Source organism: Cervus elaphus, chromosome 5 (genome assembly GCF_910594005.1).
Source record: "Cervus elaphus chromosome 5, mCerEla1.1, whole genome shotgun sequence".
Taxonomy (NCBI): domain Eukaryota; kingdom Metazoa; phylum Chordata; class Mammalia; order Artiodactyla; family Cervidae; genus Cervus; species Cervus elaphus.
Window position 1 is genome coordinate 102,753,584 of NC_057819.1, and position 24,765 is coordinate 102,778,348.

Below are 24,765 nucleotides of genomic sequence, written 5' to 3' on the forward strand. Positions count from 1 at the left end.
CAGGGGTCTCTTGAGGACTGAGTCATTTTCTGGTGATTAAAAACCATATTGAGTTATCCACAACATTAATGTTTTTTACAAAAATCTATAGATCAGGACTTACCTGGTGGTCCAGTGGTTAAAACTCTGCCTTCTAGTACAGGGGGCACAGGTTTGATCCTTGGACTCAGGATCCTACTTGCCACACAGTGAGCCAAAATACATATATGTGCACATAAGTATACCTGTACATATATGTATACATACACATATGCTAATAAACTACTTGGCAGAAGCTGGTATTTGTCACAAGACCCCTTTCTATTCATCATCCATCTAGCACTGTGATTATTCTGTTTATACTATATGCTAAAAAACTCTGAATCATATGTATGTATAAAATGCATAGATAAAAGAGTAAGTAAATAATAGCAATAAATCAATTATCACTAAGTGGTGGGGACTCTATTTGATTTAAAGTTATTTCTTTAAATTCTTGATAATTTCTAGTTTTCTATAATTAGCATACATTACTTTTATGATCAGAATATAATCAGCATAGGCAATGTTATAAACATCGTAAGATCATTTTGTATATAAATGTGTTTGCGTATGTGTGCATGTGTGTAGCAAAATGATTGGAAGAAAGTTACCCTTAACTTTTAACAGTGGTGGTGAGTCTAGGTAATTTTAATTTTTTATTTTTTTAGGTAATTTTAAAATTTCCTTTTACTTGTATGCATCTTCCCAATTTTCCATAATGAGCATGCCTTCCCTTTATAATGGAAAAAGTAAAATTTATCCTTTTAATTTTTTTTTATCCTTTTAATTTTTAAAAGAAGTGGGGCTGGAGGACTCGGAATAAAGATGCCACATGTTTCCTGAAAACAAAGCAGCAAACATAACCATCCTCCAGCAGAACCTCCTCTACAAGAGAGCCCCATTGCTCATCCAGGGTTTGGCTTAAATGTGGTAGATTCACCACAAAGGGAGAAGGGAGTACTGGGCACACACCTTAAGGGGCAGAGTCGGGCATCACCTGCTCTGACCTTTGCCCCCCTTTTTCTTCCTTTCCTGGACTCAGCTTTGACAGCTCTCTGATAGGCAGAGTCCATCAGTCCCACTTGCAACTGAGGAACTGGTAAATCGGCGGTTGCAACAGGGGCCCGGTGAGTGAGTGGCTGCTCTTCCCCTTGGAAAAGGCACACCCTCTCTGGTCCTCCTAGTCCCCTCACTCCCAGCTTTATCCCTTATAAGACAATAACTCCTGCCTTGGAGGAGACACAATTTCTAGACTATCTGTAATGTTAGCCCAATATAGACAAGTGAGACCCCTTAGGAGGGAGAGATGATTATGAAATCAGACAGCACAGCACCTCTAGCAAATCACTACGACATAAAAATGCCAGCCCAGAATGGCCTGTCTTTAATATGTTAAAGGATGAAAAGTACACTGATTTTTAAATGTAGCAATTCATTTAAAATGAAAACACTCTCTGGGCCAGTGTGTTCTGGCTAAACACAACATGTCTGTGAACCATGGTTTGGTTGCTCAACTGAAAATACAGAAACTCCAAGTCAGTTATTCAGAGCTGGGCTTCCTTACCCTCATACATCTATGGCTTAGCGTGATGGCTTAGTCACTAAGTAATGTCTGACTCTTACGACCCCATGGACTATAGCCCACCAGACACCTCCATCCACAGGGATTCTCCAGGCAAGAATACTGGAGTGGGTTGCCATTTCCTCACCTGGGAGTCTTCCTGACCCAGGGATCGAACCAAACGCTTGTCTTCTGCATTAGCAGGCAGATTCTTCACCCCTGAGGGACTGAACTGAACTCTTTACCTCTGAGTCACCAGGGAAGCTCCAACTCGTCTCTTCAGCTCAGTTCAGTTGCTCAGTTGTGTCAGACTCTTTGCAACCCCATGGACTGCAGCACACCAGGATTCCCTGTCCATCACCAACTCCCGGAGCTTACTCAAACTCATGTCCATTGAGTCAGTGATGCCATCCAACCATCTCATCCTCTGTTGTCCCCTTCTTCTCCTGCCCTCAATCTTTCCCAGCATCAGGGTCTTTTCAAACGAGTCAGTTCTTCACATCAGGTGGCCAAAGTATTGGAGCTTCAGCTTCAGCATCAGTCCTTCCAATGAATATTCAGGATTGATTTCCTTTAGGATGGACTGGTTTGATCTCCTTGCAGTCCAAGAGACTCTCAAGAGTCTTCTCCAATACAACAGTCCAAAAGCATCAATTCTTCAGCACTCAGCTTTCTTTATAGTTCAACTCTCACATCCATATGTGACTACTATAAAAAACCATAGCTTTGACTAGACAGACCTCTGTAACCGCTTGGAAAATTCTTCTTTGGGATATACGTTATATCCTAGAAGTAACTTGCCCCATCTAGTTCTGTGTCTCCTGTTAGGAAGGGCGTTGTCCCCTGAAGAAGAGGAAGGGAGTGGAAGAGAACCGAGAACTTCCTCTTTCCTGGAGAAAAATCAGGAAAGTTATCTTTGCATATGAGAGCAGATAACAATGAGATAAAGAATCAAGGATCTTTTCTGTTCTCCTTAGTTCCAGGCACCATAAAGAATAGACTTCATTTTCTAATCACAACTCTGCCCCAGCCCCCTCCTCATTCTACACCCACCCACATGACCAGCTCAGGGGCGAACAGAAATTTTCAGATGCTTGATAATACATGCCCTACTTCATTTCATTATGCAGTCACGACTGAAGATATATATTTAGAAAATATGTAATCACCCCACTGGAACGGTCAGCACCCTAGGCATCTGAAATATACTATTTCTTTCGAAATCAAGAGGCTCATATCCGAGAACTAAAGTGAATGCCAAGCCCCAAGAATTCTCGCAAGCACACACACAAAAAAAGAGCTGAGAATGTATGCTTTCTGCAGCTTTCCTTGTTCTGCCCACCTGTTTCCTGAGGTGGAAAATGTACAGTTACACTCTATAGATTATTATAATTAAGTGGTGTGCGAAATTCATTTCTTTAAAAATAGCTTCATCAACTCTTCACGGCGTATTTCTGTGAGACAAGTCTACATGAAAAGCAAGTGAGGATGGTTATTGTTCAGCATGTTTAATTAAGTAAGTATTTCTTTCACCCTTCTGGGAATTAAACATTGAACGGAGAATAAACACAGGGAAATGTGCCCGTGTTAATTTCTGGTTCACTGCCTCGATTTAAAAGCAGGGTGAAAATCAAGAAAGGAGTCCGTGATCTGGAGACCTTAAATGGCAAACAAAGTGATTGAAGTTTCACCCTTCACGTGTCCTGTAGGAATTGCTCCAGGAAGAGGCCCTTTTGTGTTTTCTCTCAAGAGTCTCCCTGATGGATTTCAAAATACATCTTCATCTCTCCTCTTTCCTGAAGAAATGTTTCTTTCCCTGACAGTTGCATCAGTTGTGACTCATAAGTAAGAGGGTCAGCAACTGGCTTCCTGGGGAGGGAATGTCTTCACTTACGTCAATGAAGAGTCCAGTGTGGCGGCTGCTGCTCAAACAGTGTTATCAGCAGCTGCTTTCTCTTCTCCATGTCTTTTTTTTTTTTTTTTGCTTCGATGGGCATCCTTTGACAGGCTTTTAAAAACTGTTTTAATGCTAGGTCAACAAACAGGCAAAATAGATAAGTAGATGTTTTAAAACTTTTTATTTTATATTGAAGTACAGCCAGTTAACAATGTTGTAATAGTTTCATGGCTGAATCCCTTTGCTGTCCATCTTCATTTCTTGCTCCATTTTCCTTTAAAAAATTTTTTAACTTTTTGGCTACGGAGTGCAGCATGTGGGATCTTAGTTCCCCAGGCATTAAACCCATGGCCCCTGCAGTGGAAGTGTGGAGTCTTAACCACTGGACCCCCAGGGAAGTCCTTTTTGCTCCATTTTCAGATGACTCCTCCCCTCATGGTACCAAGGTGGTCCCATTCAATGCAGTTCAGTTGCTAAGTCTTATCTGGCTCTTTGCAACACCATGGACTGCAACAAGCCAGGCTTCCCTGTCCTTCACCATCTCCCAGAGTTTGCTTAAACTCATGTCCATCGAGTCAGTGATGCCATCTAACCATCTCATCCTCTGTCCCCTTCTCCTCCTGCCTTCAATCCTTTCCAGCATCAGGATCTTCTCTAATCAGTCAGTTCTTCCATCAGGATCTTAAGAGTCAGTTCTTCCCATCAGGTGGCCAAAGTATTGGAGCTTCAGCTTCATCATCAGTCCTTCCAATGAATATTCAGGATTGAGTTTCTTTAGAATTGACTGGTTTGAAGGCCTGCCCCTATCCTTCTAGGTTCAAATCCAAGAGGAACTAGAAAGACATTATTTATCCCTGACTCTGCTCTTTTGATGTTTAGTCGCTCAGTCGTGTCCAACTCTTTTGCCACCCCGTGGACTGTAGCCCACCAGACTCCTCTGTCCATGGGATTTTCCAGGCAAGAATACTGGAGTGGATTGCCATTTCCTTCTCTGGGGATCTTCCCGACCAGGGAATGGAACCCACATCTCCTGTGTCTCCTACATGGGCAGATGAATTCTTTACCACTGAGCCACCTGGGAAGCCCCCTTGAGGTCACATGTCCATTGACAAATTGGTGACTGCCCCCAGGGAATGGAATAATCCTGTTAGCTTAAGCCAAATCACATAGATTCTTTACCCACTGAGCTATCTTGGAAGTCCCCCTACCCCAATCCTAGCAAGAATTCTCATTCCTCCTTTTAAGGATATCTGCTTAGCAAGTCATCACTGGCTCTTAGCATTCACATTCTGTAGCTTAGCATTCACATGCTAACCTCTCTGTCCTCCAGACTCTGCCCTGTGTATTCAAAGCCAAGCTCTTGGAATTAAACCAAAGGAGCAACACAACATAAACCTTTTCTCCCTCTTAAGTGCTTGGCTTTTACAATGAAAGAAAAGAAGTAGCATGGCTTTCATCGCTACTGTCTCTGCTCTGTGTTTAAAAACTATTGAGAAGTTCAATGGACTGTTTCAGGCTGCGGTCACACTCCCCAAGGCATTAAATGTCACTAACTCACCAAGTAAAAGAGCCGCAGGGCAACATCCAAACACACAGGAATAGAAAACCTCAATTAGTATTTCAAAATGCACCCCCTACTTGTAATTGTTAGCACACGCTATCGGTTTACATGGTCAGAAAACCAGACCAGAGAGTGCCAAGGGAGTCAAAGATTCCCTGCAACAATAAGTCGTGCCGTGAAGAAACCCATCATTATGAGAACCAAACAGGCTGTCATAATTTCAGGCAAAAATCAATTCAAGGGGACATTACTTATACCCTAAAACATTTTTAAAAGTCACAAAAATAAAAATAAAAAACGTCCTTAAACAATCATGTCATTTCAAAATGTTACCTACAAAGGGTCAAAAATCAAGCTGGCTTCAGAACTGTCTCCAACAATGAGTTTCAGGAAAACTGTGGAATAACTTCTATATAGCTTTAAAAAGAACGCGGGTATTATCCTACAGCGGTATACCTCTCTAATTCTGGGCTGGAGATGTGGTTTTGGGGGCCATTAGCATAAAGGGAAGAATTGCTGCCCTGGATGAGTAAGTTCATACAAGGAGATATTTTAAAGTGAGAGGACCAGCTCTGAGAGATGCCATAGCAACACCTATGTGGAAGGGATGGGCAAAAAGAGAGAGTATGAGAGGAAGCGGCTGACGAAAAGATGGCTGTCATGGAAGCAAAGAGATCAGTGAATCTGGACTCTCCTGGGTTGAACAGAGCCAAGAAGTAAACTAAGATAGAGCTGATGAGAAAGAAGTCACCAGTAATAGACCTAACTATAAAATTTGTAAAATTGATCAATTGTAAAATTGTAAAATTTTGTAAAAATTGATCAATTAACATTTTAAAAGTATTTGATATGTAATCTTAGAAATCTAATGAATTATTAGCATTTATTCCCAAAGTCCCATGGATAGAGGAACCTGGAGGGCTATAGTCCATGGGATTGCAAAAGAGTCAGAGATGACTCAGCGACTAGACAACTGAAATGAACTGCCCCACAATACTCAGAGTACAAGAAATGACACATCCTTTTCTATTTTTTAAAATTGTGAAGTATATCATACATACAAAGAAGTACAGAAGGCATGATGCACAGTTTAAGTAGAATGATAAAATGAAAACACGTAAGCCAGGTTAAGAAATAAAACATTACCAGGAACATAAAAGCTCTACTATCCCATGTCTCTTTGACCCCAACAAGAAGGGATCAAAATCTAAATTTTGTGATAATCACCCCCTCCCTTTTCTCTAGATGATTACATAGGTATATCTGAAAATATATTCTTTGTTTCACTTAGGTTGAAACTTCTAATAAATATACTCTAATATACTCATCTGTAACTTGCTTTTTTTGTTCAACATCATGCTTTTGAGATTCATCCTGTTCATGCATGCAGCTACAGTCCCTTCATTTTCACTGCGTGTAGTACTTTATTCTATGAATAGTGCCTGTGTGCTCAGGCGCTTCAGTTGTGTCTGACTCTTTGCGACCCCATGGACTATAGCACACTAGGCTCCTGTGTCCATGGGGATTCTCCAGGCAAGAATACTGGAGTGGGTTGCTATGCCCTCCTTTAGAGGATCTTCCTGAGTGAGGATCAAACCTGCATCTCCTGAGTCTTCTGCACTGTGCCACGGGGGAAGCCCCTATGAATAGCACACCCCATAATTTATCTATACATTCTATCATGGATGAATACTTGGTTTGTTTCCCCTAATTTTGCTATTATGCACAGCATAACAATCAATATTCTTATACATATCTCCAGCATGGAGCCCCAAGTAGTCTGGACTCTCCTTCTGTATGTATCTAATATATCTGGCCTATGACTGTCTGACATCTTCACTTAGGGCATTTAAGGTGGCTGGGAGGAGACCATTCGAACAAGGCATGCATGTTCTTTGAATGAAAACTGAATCATTACTTTCAAATATTTGATACAGAAAGGTTGATTTAGATTCAGTATCCACTAGCAGCACACAAGAAATCTCAACATAACATTTGTCAACAAAGAAAAGGAAGAGCTGTTAGATTATGTAAATATAATGTCACCTGTTCACTTTCGAATAATTCTAAAAGGCTTTAAATTTTGCATTACTTGCTTGCATGAAGAAACCTTGTCAACGACAACTATCCAGAATGTAAAGAGATCATTATTTAAAAGTGTTACAGAGGAATTATGCCCAGCCGTTTCAAGCAAAACATCTGATATACAAAATGCAATGCTTAGTGAAGCAAGTTCAAGCTTCTTAAAGAAATGGCAATTATTTCATCTGAATAATTACACAGATTCAACATCTTCCTTAATACCTTCATGGTGGCCAGCCTCTCAGAGAGCAACCAATGGTTTTTATGCCCTGGTGTTCACATCCTGGTGTAGTTCTCTTTCACAGGGAATAGGGTGAAACTCTGTAACTAATGGGATTCCTGCAGAAATGACAGTGTGGGACCTTCAGAGCGAATCATTAAGAGACACTGGGGCTTGTCTTGCTCTCAGATCACCAGGGCTAGGGGAAGGCAGCCAAGGTGTTACGAAGACATTCAAGCATCCAGGGGAGAGCTCCACTTGCTGAGAAACTGCAGCCTCCTGCTGAGAGTTACACTGACTTGCCAGTCATGGGCATGAGCCATCTTGGAAGTGGTTCCTCCAGCCCCAGTCAAGCTTTCAGATGATGTAGCCCCTGATGTCATCTTGCCTGAAACACTAAGAGACATCCTGAGCCAGAACTACCCAGCCAAACTGATTCTATATTCTTGACCCACTACAAACTGTGTGAGATAATACAATAGTCTATCGCTATTTTAAGCTTCTACGTTTGGGGGTAATCTGTTACACAGCAACAGATAACTAATAACACTTGTAACTTTCACTTTTCATACCATAATTCCACAATAGAAAGATAATGTCAATTGTTTTCAATAAGTCCCATATGGACGTCCCCCTCAATCTCTTTCTAAAATGGAGACAGTGTAAAGTTTGACAGAAAAAAAACAGCAAAACCTGACATTGCCAGCGTCCTGGAGCCTTCACCCTCAGACTCTTTCGAGTCATCACCACAGGCTTCTGTGTCTATTATGTTACATACTGGGGCAAAGGGACATAGAGAATGAAGGATAAAATGGGTCATGAAGGGGGAGACGGAGGCAGGAATTTTGTCTGAAGAGTTTATAGGAACTTAATGGCCCTAAATTCTCTCTACACACAAAGCATGAGCAGGACTCACACATCTGGAGTTGCCAGGCATGAAAACAATAAGGATGCCTTTCTATCTGCAAAATTAAAACCCAACTAAACTGTGATGTGTATAAGAAGCCCCCAACATTTCTATTTTTCCCTGATGCTTTTTTCAGAAATGTCAACTATCAAACCCATTTTAAAAATTGTTTCAGTGCTTCTGCTTTGTCCATTTCCTCTTGGTTGGTCTGCCTACTGTTTAATCCAGCACTGAGAAAACATGCTCTACAAACTTAAAGATTCATGGTGTAAAGTGGACACTCTTAATCACAGCACCTTCCACGCCCCAGTTATTATTAAATCAATCATTTTGCTTTCCAGCCACTGGCTTTTTCTGAGGGGCTCTTATTAGCTGAGCCTCCTTGAATAAGTGCTTCTTCTGTTAATATTCCTTGGAAGCCCATTATAAATGTTCTGTTTACCAGAAAGTCTGCATTCTCAGATTGGTGACTAAAGTTAGGCTGGTATGACAGAGAGGGACTCCTCTCAGACCTGCAGGCCTCCAGCTGCACAGGTTGTCTCCTTCCTTGTCCCATTCTCACCTAACAGGCACACAACAGGCCAAGCTCTTTCTATCCTGATCATGGAGGACTTGGCAGGTGACAAATGCTAATTTCTGAGGTCAGGGAAGGTGCTTCACATTTTATCTTTCTGAAGACAAGATCCAGACATAGGGCAGGATGGCGAGGCCCTGAAGACACTATGTATTTAATAGTGCTTTGCTGCATTTACTGATTGCTGGGACTTGCCTAGCAGTCTGGTGGTTATGACTGCACGCCCCCCAGTGTAGGGGGACTGGGTTCAATCCCTGACCAGGGAACTAAGATCCCACATGCTGCACAGTGCAGCCAAAAATTTAAAAAAATTTTTTTAAAGAACTAACTGCTGCCATACTCATGGAAATTAAAGTGATGTCAGAGTTTGAGCCCCATTTGTCAGATTAAGCGCACGTTCAGGAAACGAACAATGCAGGACAGTAAAACTATTTTACTTTTTCATAATTGGTATTAGAATTCTAAAGCTACGCTGCCTAATATGACAGCTCCTAGCCATATGTGATCATTTAATTTTAAATTAATTAAAATTAACTAAAATGAAACATCCAATTCCCCAGTAACACAGCACATTCTAAATGCTCAGTAGCCACATAAGCACTGTTATAAAACATTTCAGTTATCATGGAAAAGCTATAAAAACTTGGCCGAATTCCCTTACACTTGACATTGCTTTACCTTTGCTTCACACATTTTGGAAGCAGGTGGGAGAACCATAATACTTTCAGTGACTGGAGACCTGTAAAGAATTTAATGTGACTTTAGCCAGCAACCTCCTTTAACAGCATTTATACCTTTGATCGCGCCTCCACGTACTTCATCAAAAAGCCATTGCCCTGGACAGTCACACGCGAGCACCTCGAATCCGCTAGATTAGACAGGAAACCAGAGCCTCGGATGGTCTCCTAGCAACAGAGACGCGACCCCGCCCCTTCCCCTGCCGAGCCTCCCCTACCTTATTGGCCTTGAGGGGGCGGGACCGGGAGTCAAATGTCCAATAGGAGGGCAGCGGAGGAGGGAGTCCTGGCCGCGTCCCCGTCGCCCGGGAAACGGCGGCATCCTGGTTCGCGCGCGATGCCGAGCGCTGAGGAGCGGGCCGCGCAGGCTGAGGACAACGCGGACGGGGAGCCCGGCGCCGACCCACGGCTGCGACTCCTCGGGGCCTATGTGGCCCGGAGCCTGCGGCCGCCCGCGGGCGCCTGGGAGCGCTGCGCGGGCTCGGCCGATGCGGGGCAGCTGCTGCACGCCTTCCTGGGACAGGGGGCCGCTGAGGGTCCGCGACCGCTGCTGGTGGTGCAGCCCGGGCCTGGGGGCCTGGCGGTGCGCACGGAGCTGGACGCGGGACCCGAGGCCGGCCCACCTCGCGCTAAGGGGCTTTTTTTCCTGCGCACCAGGCCCGAGCCGCCGGGCCCCGGCAGCCTCCGCGGGGCAGTGCTGTGCGGGGATCTGCCCGCCGCGCCGCTGGAGCATCTGGCCGCGCTCTTCTCCGAGGTGAGAGTAGGCCCACCGCCCCGCGCCGGCCGCCGCTGGGGAGGGGGACGGGAGCAGGGGGGCGGGGCCGGGGCGGGGCCGGAGAACCGGGGCGGGGCCTCGAGAGCCGATGAGAGCTGAGTTTGAGGAGCCGCGAGTAAAATAGGATGGGCGGGGCGATGTTGGAGGGGCGGAGCTGGCGGGAAACTAGGACCCTGGGCTGAGCTTGAAATGGAAGCTGGGGGAAATCTGAGCCAGGGTCGGGTCAGAGTCTTCAAGTCAGGGAGCTTGCTTCATTCCTGGTCTGGATTCAGGCCAAAGTCAAGGGGAGGCTGGAGTCGGAAGAGGGCCTGGATCCTGAGCTCTTTTTGAGGCGCTATCTCTGAATCCCCCCTATATAAACTGGCATCGCAAATGATAGGGAATCGTAGACCCAGGGGCATCTCCTATGGATGAAGGAAAAGAGTTAAAAAGAAGAGGTGGTTTGGTTTTGATTTTCATCTCATTCATGAATCGGAGGTCAGCCCTGTGCCCAGGTAAGCAGCTGGGACATCCAGTATATGAAATGCCCAGCAGGCATTTGGACGGGTCCGCCTAGAACACAGGGGCGGAAGATCTCCAGGGATTGGATTACGGGGGCTTCGGTGGCACCACAGCAGAAGACTCGAGAGGGCAAGGGTGCCTGGGAGAGACTCTTGGGACGTTTAGAACTTTCTGGAATGTGAGTAAAAACTTTCCTGGAAGTGAAGTGGATGTGCCTCTGGAGGCTTGATCCCCTGCTGTATCATGTTCCCTGTGATAGGTACTGTGGGGAGCACCAAAGAAATATGACAAGATCCCACCTGTGGATGTCATCATATATATAAAGTATTTAAAGCTAGTGGACTTACCAGGTGACACAGTGGTAAAGAATCCACCTGCCATTGTAGGAGATATGGGTTCAATCTCGATCGGGACCATCCCCTGGAAAAGGAAATGGCAATCCACTCCAGTATTCTTGCCTGGAAAACCCCATGGACAGAGGAGCCTGCCGGACTGCAGTCCATGGGATGGAAAAGAGTCGGACACAACTGAGCAACTGAGCAACTGAGCAACTGAGCGCGTGTGTGCATGCATATATACACACACACACAAAGTTGGCCTCAGTGCTTGAACTGGGTCCTAGAGGCTCTCTGCTACATCAGGTGTTGGGCCTTTGGTTGCTCCATTAGGAAGCTGTGGGGAGCAGGAGTTCCAGAAAAGGGTCACGGATGACCAAGGAGCTCAAGGGGACTTGGGGACTTGGGGAAACTAGATTGTTCAGTTGATATGGGAGGATTTCAATATTTTCTTAACCCAATGGCTTTATTGCTGTTTTCTGAACATTATCCATCCCTGCAGGAATCCAAGCTTGGTTCAAAATCCCTCTTGAACAGTGATGATGGGAAGAAGTGCATGAAAATGAATTCACTGTTACCAAAGGAGAAAGGGAGGAGGGATAAATTAGGAGTTTAGGACTAACAGATTAACTATATATAAAATAGATAACCACCAGGGACCTAATGTATGGCACATGGAACTATACTCAATATCTTATAATAACCTATAATAGAGAAGAATCTAAAAAAGAATATATATATATATACATATATATGTATATATATATATAGGCTTCCCAGGTGGTGCTAGTGGTAAAGAACCTGCTACCCTTTATTCACTGTGGCCAGCCAGGTTTCCTTTCCTAGGGCTCTGGCACTCGGATACTGTGTTGGAAATTTGGGGTTTTGGGGGGGGAGTGTTACCGACCTTTTCCAATCGGGTGGACCTCCAACTGGGTCCTTCCCTCGTCCAGTGCCGGCTGGTGCCAAGTAAAGGAAAACAGGTTCAACAGAAGTGGGAGAGGTGCGGCTCTGAAAAAGGGCACGTTCTCTCCAGGGGGTAACTGGGGTGTCTTGCACGGCGTAGGGTGGACAGCGAGGGCGGGGCTGAGTGGGAGGAGCAGGCATGCGCAGAGTCTCCTGCGTGGTGGACGCATCGTGGATGGCGGCCCTTGGCCATTTTGGACTTTTCTGGTTCCAGTAGTTTCTGTACTTTTCTCCCTGGCCATTTCTGGAGATTCTGCCTTAGTTCCTTGTTAACTCATTGTTGACTGGGGATTTTTGCAGAAACTAACGTCTGGCCGGCAATTTTTATTTCAGCAGGCCAAAAATTAATTCTGTCATTTTACTAACTCTCTGTGGGTTACTATATTCAGTATAGGCACACCTGTAAAGTCTTCTAATTTTTAATGTTGTCTTCAGTCCACTGTTCTGTGGAAGCAAAGGAGCGTTCTCCAGCACCGTGAGTTTCATTGTTACTTTCAGTATCAGAATCAATCATTAAGGTTTTTTGTTGGTCTAATGTTCACATCATGTGAATCAGAACTATACTCCGAAGAACTGCTACTTTCAGAGACGCTATTATATATGTCGCTCAGACAGTCAGGGAACGTATATGCATTAAATTCGCAGAAAAAATTCCTCTTCACTCAAAATTTCGCCATGCGCCATTTTTGAAAATTTCACATTTAGAATATATACAAGGTTGGAACAAAGAACTAACAGAGCAAAATGTGAATGATAACAGCATTCATAAGTTGTATCATGAACCCTTAATCAATTTTAAGCTCTAACAAATTCACTCGGTGATGTTAATTGTATCACTCTCTAAAAACACACTGATAGGTTTTCGGTCAATAACGTTTGGGTAACAAAAGACATATTAATACGTCTCTAGTCATTAATGTGTTAAGCAAGTACAGCTGTAGATGAATGGGTTGGGAGCCAGAAAGGGGCGGCTGTTGGTTGGTTTTCTGTAGAAGTGTGGGTCTGATCTCCCGTGGTCTCAGCCCGCAATGGCTTGGAGCGGGGCTTGCGTTCCCAGCCAGAGACTGGGCTGGGTCGTGGCGGTGAAAGCCCCAGTGGTCAGTGACAAGAGCCCTGGCCCTCTGACTTTGCAGAAAAGAATTGCCACAAAGACCGTAAGTAGTGAAGCAAGTAAAGTATTTACTAAGAGGAAAAGAGTACAGTACATGTGGATAGACACACGGGTGGACTCAGGGAGAGAGTCGCTGAGTCACACCCTCGTGGCAGTTTGAATTAACTTTTATGGGATATTTCTTCCAGGTTTCCCTTGGCCAGTCGTTTTGATTTGCCTGGTTCACTGCCCATATTTGGTTTATCTCAGGATCCTCTCAAGTGTGTCCAAGCATCCCTTAGCCAAGATGGATTTTACTGAAAATGCATCGGGGTAGAACATCCCTTGGCATAACTCCCCTTTGGGCTCCAAGGAGCCTTTTCTGCGCATGTGAGGTCTGGGAAGTTGCCTGACTTCCGGAACAAGAAATGTGTGATCTGTGCAGGGTCCAGCCTCCTCCCTTAATTGCCCTGCTGTTCTCATCTTGGAGTTTCAGTCCACAGGAAATGACTCTCCAATGGATTTACCCCCACTCTCCCAGGGCAAGGGGTGGGGGGCATCTACCTTCTGTCTCAGGTCCTTTTCCCGAGACAGGAGCATGGATTAGGAATCTGGGGGACCCAGGTTCCAATCCTTGTCCTGTCAAGTTCTGCAGTGTGATGTGAGCTCCCCTCTGTCAGGATCAACACACCTTGCAGGCTTGTCGTGAAATTCAAAATAATTTATCAAGACACTTGGAACAGAGTGTGTTAGCATCCCCAAATCCAAGTTCACACTCCTTGCCACATGGCAGGCTGATAGATCAAGAGAGAAGACATTGGGGCAAGGAATAGTGACTCTATTTAGAAAGCTGGCAGTTTGAGACGATGGACTGGCAGAACCATCTTTTCTGAGGGAGAATTTAGGCTTCTTTCTAGTAAAAGGGGAGGGAGTGTGGCTGTTCATTGCAAACTTCTTTGTGCATGAATCCTTTATTCTTGCAGATGTCTAAGTGGGTCTGGTCACATTGTAAGCCTCCAACTGGACAATTATTATTCTCTGTTCTGCAGTTTTTTATTATACCTTGAAAGGTCAGGCTTGGGAGGCAGAGCCTTGTGAATGGACTGTCATGTGTATTTCTGGCTGTGGGCAACATCCTTTTATTAATACAAAGAGGCAGAGCCAACATGACTAAGACAGGCAACAAAGTACAAAGATAGAGTAAGAGGAACTGATCCCACGTAGAGTCAGGTTTCTTCTCTGTTACGCCGGGCTTCCCAGGTGGTGCTCGTGGTAAAGAATCTGCCTGCCAGTGGAAGAGAGACAAGAGATGTGCATTCAGTCCTTGGGTCAGGAAGATTCCCTGGAGAAGGAAATGGCAACCCACTCCAGGATTCTTGCCTGGGAAATCCTCTGTCCAAGGGATTTTCCTCTGTGGGAAAGACTGGTGTCTCAAAGAGTTCAGTTCAGTTCAGTCTCTCTTTGCGACCCCATGAACTGCAGCACTCCAGGCCTCCCTGTCCATCACCAACTCCCTGAGTTCACCCAAACCCTTGTCCATCGAGTCAGTGATGCCATCCAACCATCTCATCCTCTGTCGTCCCCTTCTCCTCCTGCCCTCAATCTTTCCCAGCATCAAGGTCTTTTCAAATGAGTAAGCTCTTCGCATCAGGTGGCCAAAGTATTGGAGTTTCAGCTTCACCATAAATCCTTCCAATGAACACCCAGGACTGATCTCCTTTAGGATGGACCGGTTGGATCTCCTTCCAGTCCAAGGGACTCTCAAGAGTTTTCTCCAATGCCACAGTTCAAAAGCATCAATTCTTCGGCACTCAACCTTCTTTATAGTCCAACTCTCACATCCATACATGACCACTGGAAAAACCATAGCCTTGACTAGATGGAACTTTGTTGGCAAAGTAATGTCTCTGCCTTTTAATATGCTGTCTAGGTTGGTCGTAACTTTCCTTCCAAGGAGTAAGCGCCTTTTAATTTCATGGCTGCAATCACCATCTGCAGTGATTTTGGAGCCCAGAAAAATAAAATCAGCCGGTGTTTCCACTGTTTCCCCATCTATATGCCATGAAGTGATGGACTGGATGCCATGATCTTAATTTTCCGAATGTTGAGCTTTAAGCCAACTTTTTCACTCTCCTCTTTCACTTTCATCAAGAGGCTCTTTAATTCTTCACTTTCTGCCATAAGGGTATTGTCATCTGCATATCTGAGGTTATTGATATTTCTCCCGGAAATCTTGATTCCAGCTTGTGCTTCCTCCAGCCCAGCATTTCTCATGATGTACTGTGCATATAAGTTAAATAAGCAGGGTGACAATATACAGCCTTGACACACTGTTTTTCCTATTTGGAACCAGTCTGTTGTTCCATGTCCAGTTCTAACTGTTGCTTCCTGACCTGCATACAGGTTTCTCAAGAGGCAGGTCAGGTGGTCTGGTATTCCCATCTCTTGAAGAATTTTCCACAGTTTATTGTGATCCACACAGTCAAAGGGTTTGGCATAGTCAATAAAGCAGAAATAGATGTTTTTCTGGACCTCTCTTGCTTTTTCAATGACCCAGCGGATGTTGGCAACACAGAGTTAGATGTGACTGAAAACAAGCTGTTACATTAGTTGTAGCTTTTCCTTACAAATGACAAGAATTATTGTCACTCTACATCCCACTTAAAAGCATCCTCACTTCTCTGACCCCTCCTTGTCACCTGTTCTAACCCAAACTCATCTCTTCCTGAGGACTCATCCCTTCTACCTCTGAGGCTGGAGGTGGGACAGGTAACCTTGCTCCTACTTGCTGCTTCTAGATTCAAGTCAGAAAGTATCCAGCTTGAAGCTGATGCCATTAGACAAAGCTACCCTCTCCCCTCATTGCTGTGTCATAAACTAATGGCACTGCCTTCATTTCCCTATGATTGGGCTCCTACACACTGTGACTTTCCGCAGCTTTGCTCCTGTGTTAACACGTGGCTATATCAGTGGATATTGGGCTTCCCTGGTGTCTCAGTGGTAAGGAATCTGCCTTCCAATGCAGGTGACAAGGGTTTGATCCCTGGTCCAGGAAGAACCCCTGGAGAAGGAAATGGCAACCCACTCCAGTATTCTTGCCTGGGAAATCCCATGGACAGAGGAGCCTGGTGGGCTACAATCCGTGGGTCAAAAGAAGAGTTGGACATGACTTAGCAACTGAGCTCACATGTGTGCACGCACACACACATACACACACACACGCACACATATTACCCAATTACTGGTATAATAAAATATAGTAATAAAGTCTAAACTGGCAATAAAATAAGTAGATAAATAAATAAATAAAATGGCCTCTGAGACCACCTGTAGACAGAAGGTCATGCTTACCTGCATTTGTCCTGCTTTTTTTTGCCCCTTGGCCTTTGTGACAATTTCAGTCACTCCTATTCACCCTGTGATGAGGAAGGGATTCCTGCCCTAGGGTTCTGGACACAACTGAACACACAACACTGGACAGATGAGACGGCTCACAGGTGATTAACACAGATACAGTCCAGAGGAAGAGGACTCTGTGCCAGCCAGGGCCACATAGGGGTCGCACGTGGGAACAGAGCGAACGACCAGGAAGTGTGGCGGGCAAGCTTTGTACTCTCCAGAGGGTGTGGGGCCCACTGGTTCCTGAGGGATTGGCTTGGGGGGGATATTCTATTGGCTGGCAAGGAACCAAAGCCCACTCCCCAGGATGAGAAACAGACATGCCTGGTGCCCTTGATAAACGGGATGTTGGATAAAGGGCCTTCTCTGCAGGAGCAGAGTGGGTCGGGAAACTTGTGACTGGTTATTGCAGCTGCCCCCCACCCCCACCCCCAATTTTACCAGATGTCAAGGCAGTACATAATGTTTATTTCATAATGTTATGCATTAGCTGTTAGGTCTTACCCTTTAGAGACCTGCAAAAGGTTGTATATAGCTCTCTCGACACTTCTCAGAATAATCTTCCTTTTTTTAAAAAAAATTTATTTTGTATTGGGGTATAGCTGATTAGGGCTTCCCTGTTAGCTCAGTTGGTAAAGAAACCACATGCAATGCAGGAGACCCTGGTTCCATTCCTGGGTCAGGAAGATCCACTGGAGAAGGGAAAGGCTACCCACTCCAGTGTTCTTGGGCTTCCCTTGTGGCTCAGCTGGTAAAGAAACCACCTGCAGTGCAGGAGACCTGGGCTGGGAAGATCCCCTAGAGAAGGGAAAGGCTACCCACTCCAGTATTCTGGCCTAAAGAGTTCCATGGACTATATAGTCCATGGGGTTGAAAAAATTCAGGCACGTCTGAGCAACTTTCACTTCATAACTGATTAACTGCTGAAGCTGAAGCTCCAATACTTTGACCACCTGATGTGAAGGGCCAACTCATTGGAAAAGACCCTGATTCTGGGAAAGATTGAAGGAAAAAGGAGAAGGGGATGAAATGGTTGGATGGCATCACTGACTCAATGGATGTGAATCTGACCAAACTCCGAGAGCTAGTGAAGGACTGATTTAACAATATTGTGATAGTTTCAGGTGGATGGCAAAGGGACTCAGCCACACATATGCATGTATCCACTCTCCCTCAAGCTCCCTCCCATCCAGGCTGCCACGTAACATTGAGCAGAGTTCCCTGTGCTACACAGTAGGTGCTTGTCGGTGGTTATTGTTTAGCAGCTAAGTTGTGTCCCGCTCTTTTGACTCCATGGACTGTAGCCTGCCAGTCTCCTCCATGCATAGGATTTCCCAGGCAAGAGTACTGTAGTGAGTTGCCATTTCCTTTTCCAGGGGATCTTCCTGATGCAGGGATCAAACCTGTGTCTTCTACTTGGCAGGCAGATTCTTTACCACTGAGCCACCTGGGAAGCCCCCTTGTTGGTTATCCCTTCTTTTTTTTTTTGGTTATCCCTTCTAAATATAGGAGTGTGTACACATTGATCCCAGACTGCCTAACTTCCCCCCCCCCACCCCAGAATAGTCTTTCTTTAGGGTTTCAGAAGTTGTTTCCTGTGCACATCTGTTCCAGGTTGTCATCCCTGTCCTGGCCAATAAGAAGAACCACCTAGACTGGCCCCACGTGGTTTGTCAAGATGTCCAGCGGCATGCCTACAGCCTCCAGGGTGACCTTCTGGTTCTCCTTGAGCAAGCGAAGGGAAAAACCCTGCTACCCCTTCCAGTCGGCTCAGAAAACGTGGGCTCTGAGGGTTCTGAAATCGAGGCCGCGTGAGTACCGCCAGGCTGGCCATATGGGCCTCGGAGATAGGGGAGATGCCGGTTTATCGGAATGTTTTCTGTAGGACTTTTCTGTCCCTGACTCTGCACGTCTCCTTCTTCTGCACACGAGCCCACTGTTGGCCAGCATCCTCGGACTGTGTGTTCCGTGCTGATTACCACCCTCGCCCCAGTACCCCCCACCCAAGTCTCTCAAGGCTATCACAGCAACACGGCCTTCTTTCCACTCAGAACTATCTGAGGACTGAGAGCAGCCACACTGATTCCAGCGCTTCCCTTATCAGGACAGTGTCTCATCGTTGGCAGAGACCCAGGTCCAGTCTGGGAGACAGCACGCCTCTTCCCAGCATTTACTCAGCACATCATATCGCTGTCCAGACCCTCTACCAGCAGCAGCTGGAGAGTGTTTTCAGGTCCTGGGGACTTTTTTTCTCCCCCAAGTAGAAACAAATCGGCTTTGTCGAGGCTTGAGATCCTTGTCTTCTGTGACTGGAGAGGCATTAATCCCCATGGCTCTTCTCCCTATAGGAGCGATACCCACTGTCAGCTTCCACTTTCCATTCCAGCCCTGAGCTATCTTTGCTTCTGTCTTGTGGAGATTTTCTGCTTTTTCTTTCGAGTCACACTATGTACCTAAAATAATATATATATTTTTAATCATCTTCTAGTAAGCATTCTATATGTTTGTGGCAACAGTCCACTTTCCTTCATGAGTTCAGTCTGCCACATTGCTGGGACTTTCCAAATGTGTTATCTATTCAGGGCCCATGATTTGATCTGCAGAATGAGTAATGCATGGGATAGAAATATACTTTACAGTGAGTTTTTTCATATTGGAAGTAATTTGCTATGTATATAATTTGAAGCAATCCCAGTTAACTGGAAAACTTATCATGGCTTCATAAAAATATATATTTTTCAAAATAAATATCTTCAAACGACCCTTCTTCTGTTCCTTTTCTCTTTGACAAAACAACATTCAGTGTGAATGGATAATCGTTGTGGTGTTTGTCTCCTTTTGTTCAAATCTGATAATTTCCCAAGAGGCTGGATCGTATTAATGGGAGGTATCTTCTGCCTTTAATTCCATCCATAATCACTTGTGCCATATCATTGCTCAGCAAATATGAACTTAATTAAATGAAGCAAAGGTGGGTTTCCGGCATGAAAAATGCAAATGACAGATTCTCTCTCACCTGTGTCCTGTTTTCTTGGCACGCCTGTGTGTGTGCTAAGTCACTTCAGTCGTGTCCAACTCTTTGCAACGCCATGGACTGTAGCCCTCCAGGCCCCTCTGTCCATGGGATTCTCAAGGCAAGAATACTGGAGTGAGGTTGCTGTGCCCTCCTCCAGGGGATCTTCCCCACTCAGGGATTGAACCCCTGTCTCTTACATCTCCTGCATTGGCAATGGGTTCTTTACCATTAGTGCCATGAATGACTGTCAGTTCAGACTGTATGAAAAGGCAACCAGAATGTATTTTTGATCTTTAATCAATTTCCAAACATCTCTAGTTTATTTAAAAGGTGTATGAGGGAGAACACATGGGAGTTCCATTCTCTACTGGAAAAGTGAGGACAAAGGATAGTAATGTTTGGACATCTGACAACTTGCCTGATGGAGGAGGAAGTAACCTGTTTCTTCTCACTGAGGAGGTCAGAAATGAGACCAGATGAGGGACTGGCAGCGAGATGAACCTGGTCCCGGGTAGAGAGAAACTCTTTGCCAAGGAGAGCTGATCTTCCCCAAGAATGCATTGCCTTGTCAAGCAGGGAGCTGGCTGGCATTGGTGTGACTCAAACAAGGGTTGGGGCTTCCCTGGTGGCTCAGATGGTAAAGAATCCGCCTGCAGTATGAGAGACCCGCATTAGTCCCTGGGTCCTGAAGATCCCCTGGAGAAGGCCATGGCTACCTAATCCAGTATTCTTGCCTGGAGAATTCCACGGACAGAGGAGCCTGGCGAGCTACAGTCCATGGGGTCACAAAGTGTCGGACACGACTGAAGCGACATAGCACATAGAGTTAAGCTCTTCCCTGCATCCCAGGAGACTTCTTGTCTCTTTCGCAGGTTGGATTCTACGGACAAGTCCGTCATCTATGCCATTGAGTCTGCAGTGATCCAGTGGAGCCACCAAATCCAGCTGGTGCTCAAGAGAGAGTCTTCCCAGCCGCTCCTCCAGGGGGAGAACCCTACCCCGAAGGTGGAGCTGGAGTTCTGGAGGAGCAGGTGGGCATAGACTGGGACCCTGGGAGCAGATGCCTCACAGTGGAAATGGGCTGGGGGAGGTGACTGCTGAGTCCAGTCCCACCCCCCAGGCATCTCTCATCAGCCCTAGAGCCAACAGCTTAGTGTCATTTGGGTCAAGGCAGCTCTTCTGAGTACTGGGAGGTGACACTTTCACCAAGGTTCAATGGTCATGCCTCATTTCTTGAGCTGCAGTCAGTTTATCTTCCGATGTTTCTTCAAAGGCTCTTTCAGCCACATGTAAAGTTAATGAACTCGCTTATGTGTTTTCTTCTACTTGTCTGCTCCCTCTCCTTGGACAGTCAATATGAACACTTTTTTTTTTTTCTTTTTCTAGGATTTAGAGAAAGAGAGGGGTTTTGGCAGTACACTGCTGAACACTGTCTCTTAGGTTCTAGGCGGTCATTAAGAGGGCTGAAAGTCCATCACCCATGGTGTCCCAGCCCCACAGGTTCCAGAAAGACCTAATTATCCCCCTTCTTCTTCCCCATTTCCCTGCTCCTATTTATCACTGTGCTGGTTAATCTTCTACTCTAAAGGAGACAGACAGACTGATGTGTGAGGGGGGACCTCCCTGTCCTTACATGTCACGTGACCAAGGATACCAGTAGGCTCCAGCCCTATTTGCGTCCCATGCTGAGATGCCCCATCCTCTTGCCTAGGTTCCTGACCACTCTGCTGACCTACTGTGGGGCCCTTCTCCAGCAGCCTTGCTCTGACAATACCTCTCTCACCCCACCCAAAACCTCACTGTGAGAGCTAATGACCTCCAGCTGCTGAGCTTCTGAGCTACCAGATGGTCAGCAGTGTTCCCTGCTGTTACCTCCTGCAGCTGCTCCTTTGAACCTGTGTCCAGACTGAGGCTCTTGCCTTCACTATTCTGGGAACAGAGGCCCCAGCTCTTTGGACTAGAGCATGGCCTCTGCAGAAGCATCCGAGGCAGACCCCCTCTCTCGGTCTGTCTGAAGGCTGGTCATGGCGGCATGACTGTGTCCCCTGACGTTCTTGTGGACTGACGCGTCTCCTGGTATTGCAGGTATGAAGACCTGGAATCCATTTATAATCAGCTGAGAACAATAAAGAGGAGGGGCATGGCGGGACTTCTGGACAAGTTTCAGAGCAGTTACTTTCCAGCTTTCCAAGCCATGTTCCGAGACATTGGAACAGGTGAGGATCCACAAGTATTTTCATACACTGACTCAACTTTGTTATTTAGTGCCAGATTGTCTTCCTGTCTGATTTCAGCAGCTTCCAGTCCTTGCAGCCCTCCAACCTGAGATGGTCTAGCACATCAGCAAGAATACCAAACCTAGAAGCAGGAAAGTAGCCACCCTGTGCTCTATTTGCATTTCCAGAGCTTTGTGACCCTGGCAGAGTCACCTAACCTCTCTGAGCTTTTGCGTATACTCTGGTTATAGTGCATACACTTGCTACCTGCTTCCCTGGGCTGCTGGGAGAGGATATAAGTGTGAGTTCCTTATTGACTGTAAATCATAATCCCTCATCTTTGGAATTCATGTCCTTCCACCCCCAGCTCCTTGGGAAGTCTCTGTTCCATTTCTAGCTCCATTCTGCTTTTTCTGTTCCTACTTGTGTCAGATGGGACTGCAGTTTCCTGGTGTTCTGAGCACCAGACAAGATCGGCCCTTGTCCAAACTGCGAATCCAGCAGAGTCTTGTACTTAGAAGTAGGTAAATCCTTTCAGGGCTTCTCTCCCCTCATCAATGCACGTTGCTTCTCTCTCCTCTCAAACCTCCTCCCGGCTCTCGGGGATTGTAGGTTGAAATATGCATTTAAAGGTGTTTGCAATTTCATGTTATTTAAGGTTAACCTCAGCAGTGATTTTCAAATGCTTTTTCTCTATCAGAACTCTTTTCTTTAAACGCAGTCTCCTGTGTCAGTCCAGAATGTAAAACTTGCCAAGGTGTGTTTGCTGTGCTAAAGAGGGAGTGTCCTGTGTCCAGAACCCATTGGTGGATCCCTGCCTCACCTTCTCCTCCTTATGGTGTGGGGTTTGGAAACCATGCAGATGAAGGAATAAAAGTACCAGTGGTACTTTTGCTTGTAAAGTACTTGTGCTTTATAACAGAGAATAGCTGGCTTAAGGAGCTGGTCTCTGAGGTCCTTCCGGACCCTAATTTCTCATCCCAGAGGCCCTCTGTCAGCACCTAGAGCTAGCTTGGAATGGGGTTCCTATTGGGGCCCCAGTTTATTGCTTCTCTGAGAGGTTTTGTGTCTTGGAGCAATCAAATGTTGTTCCCAATTTATACTCCAATTCAAATGAGGTAGTGTCCCCAGAAATGATCTGTGTACCACTGTTAGTAAGAGAGATGGTTGGGGTAGATGTCTGAGCAGGTGTATTTTATTTTTTATATTTTAAGTTTAATTTAATTAATATATTTTTAAAATTGAAAGATAATTGCTTTACAATGTTGTGTTAGTTTCTGCTGCACAACAACATGAATCAGCTGTATGTACACATACACCTCCTCCCTCTTCAGCCTCCCTCCTATCCTCCTCCCGGTCCCACCCCTCTTGGTCTGTGATGAGCACCCAGCTGAGTTCCCTGTGCTAGACAGCAGATTCCCACTATTTGTTTTTCACATGGCAGTGTATATATGTCAATGCCACTCTCGATTCATCCCACCTTCTTCCTCCCCCGCTGTGTCCACAAATCCATTTTCTATATCTGCATCTGTGTTTCCTGCCCTGCAAATAGGTTCATCAATGCCATTTTTCTAGATTCCATATATATATGTTAATATGCAATATTTGTTTTTCTTTTTCTGACTTACTTCATTCTGTATGACAAACTCTGGGTTCATCCATATTTTAAAATATGCAAAACGGTAACTCCTTTTTTGGGCATGTGATGTGAGTTTTCCATTTATGGTTTTATAGAGATTTAATGGTTTCATTTTATATGGTTTTATTTAGGTTAAAATTAGAGTCAAATTAGGGAAAGGTATGAAGTAATACTACAGGTTGTAGGCAGTCATGACAGATATCATAAAGGGGATATGCCAAGGACGGAAATTTGAGGCTCTGAAATAAAACATATAATAAAAGCATATTTATGAGTTTATTATTTAGAGCCCCAAGTATATTTTTTACTTTAAAAGATTAATAGAGTATAATCATTCACATTGATTAATAGTATTAAAATATTTGGTTCCCCAGACCTCTTTCTAAAAGTTTTTTGCAAAAGAATATATTATGGCAATGAAAAGAAATTAGGAAAAAAAAACCAATATCATCATAATTGTCTCAGAGAAATACCACTGTAAAAATAGAAATCCTTGAAATATATAACTCAATCCAAATAATGGAAGAAGAGAAATTTTGATCACAGTTGCCAGGTAGAGACTTGGTCAGAAATTTTGTTGGGATCTTCAGAGAATAAAAATCTTTTAGCTGGCACCTGATTTTCCTCATTTCCAAACTAATTTCAAGAGTTTTTGTCTTTATTCTGCAGATAACATGTGCTTTGCACAGACATACTGTATGTCTTGATCAGGATAGTTCTTTGGTTCACAGATGGACAGAAGAGAAGGGGAGGAAAAGATGTAGTCCTGGATTGGTGGGCACATGGGGAGTAAAGAGGGAGGTTAAAAGAATGTAGAAAAATGTGTGGGAACAAGATTTTCTAAAGTGCAGTCTATTGGGCAACAGAGAACCTTGGGAACAGGAAGAAAGGGTATCCTGGAAAGGAAAGGACCAGGGGAGTGAAGACCAAGCAGGGAGTCCCTGCCTCTGGCCACTCGGAGGCAGGGTTGGCATGGTGCAGCCCAGTTGCAGGTCCAGGATATTTGTGGGTAGAAGCCTGTGGAGAAAAGGGCTTCCCAGGTGGTGCTAGTGGTAAAGAACTCGCCTACCAATGCAGGAGACATAAGAGACGTCGGTTCTATCCCTGGATCAGGAAGATCCCCTGGAGGAGGGCATGGCAACCTACTGCAGTATTCTTGCCTGGAGAATCCCATGGGTGGAGGAGCCTGGCGGGCTATGGTCTTGGGCTTGCAAAGAGCTGGACACGACTGAAGCTACTTAGCACGCGTATGTGGGGAGAGATGTAAA

At 45.2% G+C, this 24,765-nt stretch overlaps 1 protein-coding gene across 1 annotated transcript in view; it reads left to right on the plus strand.

The window, feature by feature from the left end:
* The first annotated feature begins 9,897 nt into the window (after positions 1–9,897).
* Positions 9,898–24,765, plus strand: part of DNAH9 (dynein axonemal heavy chain 9) — a 280,642-nt gene continuing 265,774 nt past the window's right edge. The window contains exons 1-4 of the mRNA XM_043903869.1: positions 9,898–10,314; positions 18,241–18,437; positions 20,515–20,673; positions 21,728–21,858. Of these exons, the coding sequence (XP_043759804.1) occupies positions 9,898–10,314; positions 18,241–18,437; positions 20,515–20,673; positions 21,728–21,858 (904 nt within the window). The remainder of the gene's footprint in view (positions 10,315–18,240; positions 18,438–20,514; positions 20,674–21,727; positions 21,859–24,765) is intronic.